The sequence below is a fragment of the Pleuronectes platessa genome, chromosome 4 (genome assembly GCF_947347685.1).
Source record: "Pleuronectes platessa chromosome 4, fPlePla1.1, whole genome shotgun sequence".
Lineage (NCBI taxonomy): Eukaryota > Metazoa > Chordata > Actinopteri > Pleuronectiformes > Pleuronectidae > Pleuronectes > Pleuronectes platessa.
In genome coordinates, this window is record NC_070629.1 from 24,565,815 (window position 1) to 24,567,766 (window position 1,952).

The window sequence follows — 1,952 nt, forward strand, 5'->3', positions numbered from 1 at the left end:
TGGACATTTAATGCACTGGGCTTTAACTCACAACGTGGTCATGTATTATGTAATTGCCAAAATCTTGTGTCTCTTGTGTTCAGTAGAAAAAGGCGTGAGGGGTCAAATGTTAGTAAAAGCAAATGTAAAACTAAGTAAACTGTCGACAGTGTTTAATTCAAAGCTGGAGAACTGTGAGAGCAGGTTGTGTTTTACCTGAAAACAAAGGTTATGATTAAGTATTAATAACTCTCCATATTTAAATACTTTCTCAGTATTTTTTCTTAAATCTGTTTTAATGCTCATGTTTTGTTATAAAAGTATATCCAGGATCTTTTGGCTCTTTTTATTAAGAAAAATTCAATTTGTAAACTTAATTTTAATTAAAAGAAAAAAAAGAACAAGGAGCAGCCAATGACGGACTGTGAGAATAGAGACTTTCGTGAATCCAGTTTGTCTTCAATCACACATTCACAGCATTTAAATTTCCCCGGCAATAATATTACATCACGACAGTAGAAATCTCAGGCAGCGATAAAACAAAGTGCTTCCCCCTTTTTTTCATCTTCAGTCTGTTCCACGTAAAGGTCGAAGGTCAATATTGCACTTGTGTTTCCTCCAAATCACCAAGACGCTCCTGTAGTTTTCACAGTGTTCATTAAGTCCACTCGGCAGAGCCGCATCGCAGGTCGAGTCCAGCTGATGAGAACCTGCTGGAGGGGAGAGGCCTGTTTGTCCCTCACAGGGACGGGAGGCCTCAGTCGCTGCTGCCGCTGCTGTCGTCTCCCACCACCATGCTGCTGTACTTCTTCTGCTGCTGCTCTTTGAACGTCTCCTTCACCTTCGCCCTCTTCAGGCCTCCGTCCCTGCAGCGGCAGACGGGAGAGACAGAGAGTGGTGACACATCATTCAGCCACATGCAGCAGACTGTACGATCAATGTCAGCGCTTCACTTAAATGTAAAAAAAATCTTTTTTTTTTTTTTAAGTCATGCCTGACACTCAGATAAAGGATGGCATGCCCCCCTGTGGTGTAAAAATATAATCCTTATGTTTGAATCTCAAAATCTGAGTTGCTAAAAGTTTTTCTCCCACCGTGTGTGTGTGGTGGTACAATTGTTTGTGTGTTAACAGACAGTGGGTTAGTTTCTCAATCACTGAGTAAGTCCTTTTTCATTTTTAATTTTAGAGGAGAAGTAAATAGGCTTCAAATTCACCGTCCATCTTTGAATACGACTCTATCAAATCAAAAACAGTGAAGAGGGTTGAATCTCACCATTGTAGATCTATCAGTCCTCCCTTGTGAGCGATGGCCGACTTCACTCTGTTGGCGAACTGCACAGCATCTTCCCCGTCCTTCCATTTTTTGAATACACAACAAAAAACTCTGTCAGACATGTGTCTCTGTGTGTAGAGGGGGTGGAGGGGTCTTAGCCCGCCGTGCACGTGGCTTTAATCATGCATGTGCTCACGTGCTCCGGGACGTGTACATACACACCTGCTGATGCATGGCTGGCATGTACCAGACGTTACAGTCAAGGGCCCAGCTGGTCATCATCCTCAGCAGGTAACTCACCATGCTGTACTTGGAGCTGTTCCAGAAAGCGTCTCCAAACTTCGGGTCGTACTAAATAACACACGGGGGTGCAGCGATGAGTAGTACTTTGAAATATATGAGTCAGACGTGTAGAGAAGAATCAGAGTGAGAAATGGGGATTTGAGTGACAGCAGGGGGATAGACTACCTTAATGGCTACTGGATATATTGTTGCTCCGATTTCAAAACTGCCCTTTTTGAACATCATGACAGATGTGTTGTTGACACAGGTTCCTGCAGAAAGCAGACATCGGGACATTAAAGGAGACGGAGTCGTGTGAGCTGGGTCCAGCCCCCCCCCCCCCGTAACACAGCTACTCATCTGTCACCGCTCAGTGGCCAGACTGTCGCCCGACACCGAGCTGAACCCACAGCACT

General features: G+C 44.3%; 1 protein-coding gene across 2 annotated transcripts in view; it reads right to left on the reverse strand.

Annotated features, from left to right (window-relative positions):
* Positions 1 to 310: 310 nt before the first annotated feature.
* LOC128438524 (glycerol-3-phosphate acyltransferase 3) overlaps positions 311 to 1,952 on the reverse strand; it is a 6,519-nt gene continuing 4,877 nt past the window's right edge. For both annotated transcript variants that reach the window (XM_053421105.1, XM_053421106.1), the window contains 4 exons: positions 1,723 to 1,808; positions 1,477 to 1,605; positions 1,255 to 1,334; positions 311 to 845 (listed from right to left, as the gene is read on the reverse strand). In XM_053421105.1, coding sequence (XP_053277080.1) covers positions 737 to 845; positions 1,255 to 1,334; positions 1,477 to 1,605; positions 1,723 to 1,808 — 404 coding nt within the window. In that variant the 3' untranslated portion in view covers positions 311 to 736. The remainder of the gene's footprint in view (positions 846 to 1,254; positions 1,335 to 1,476; positions 1,606 to 1,722; positions 1,809 to 1,952) is intronic.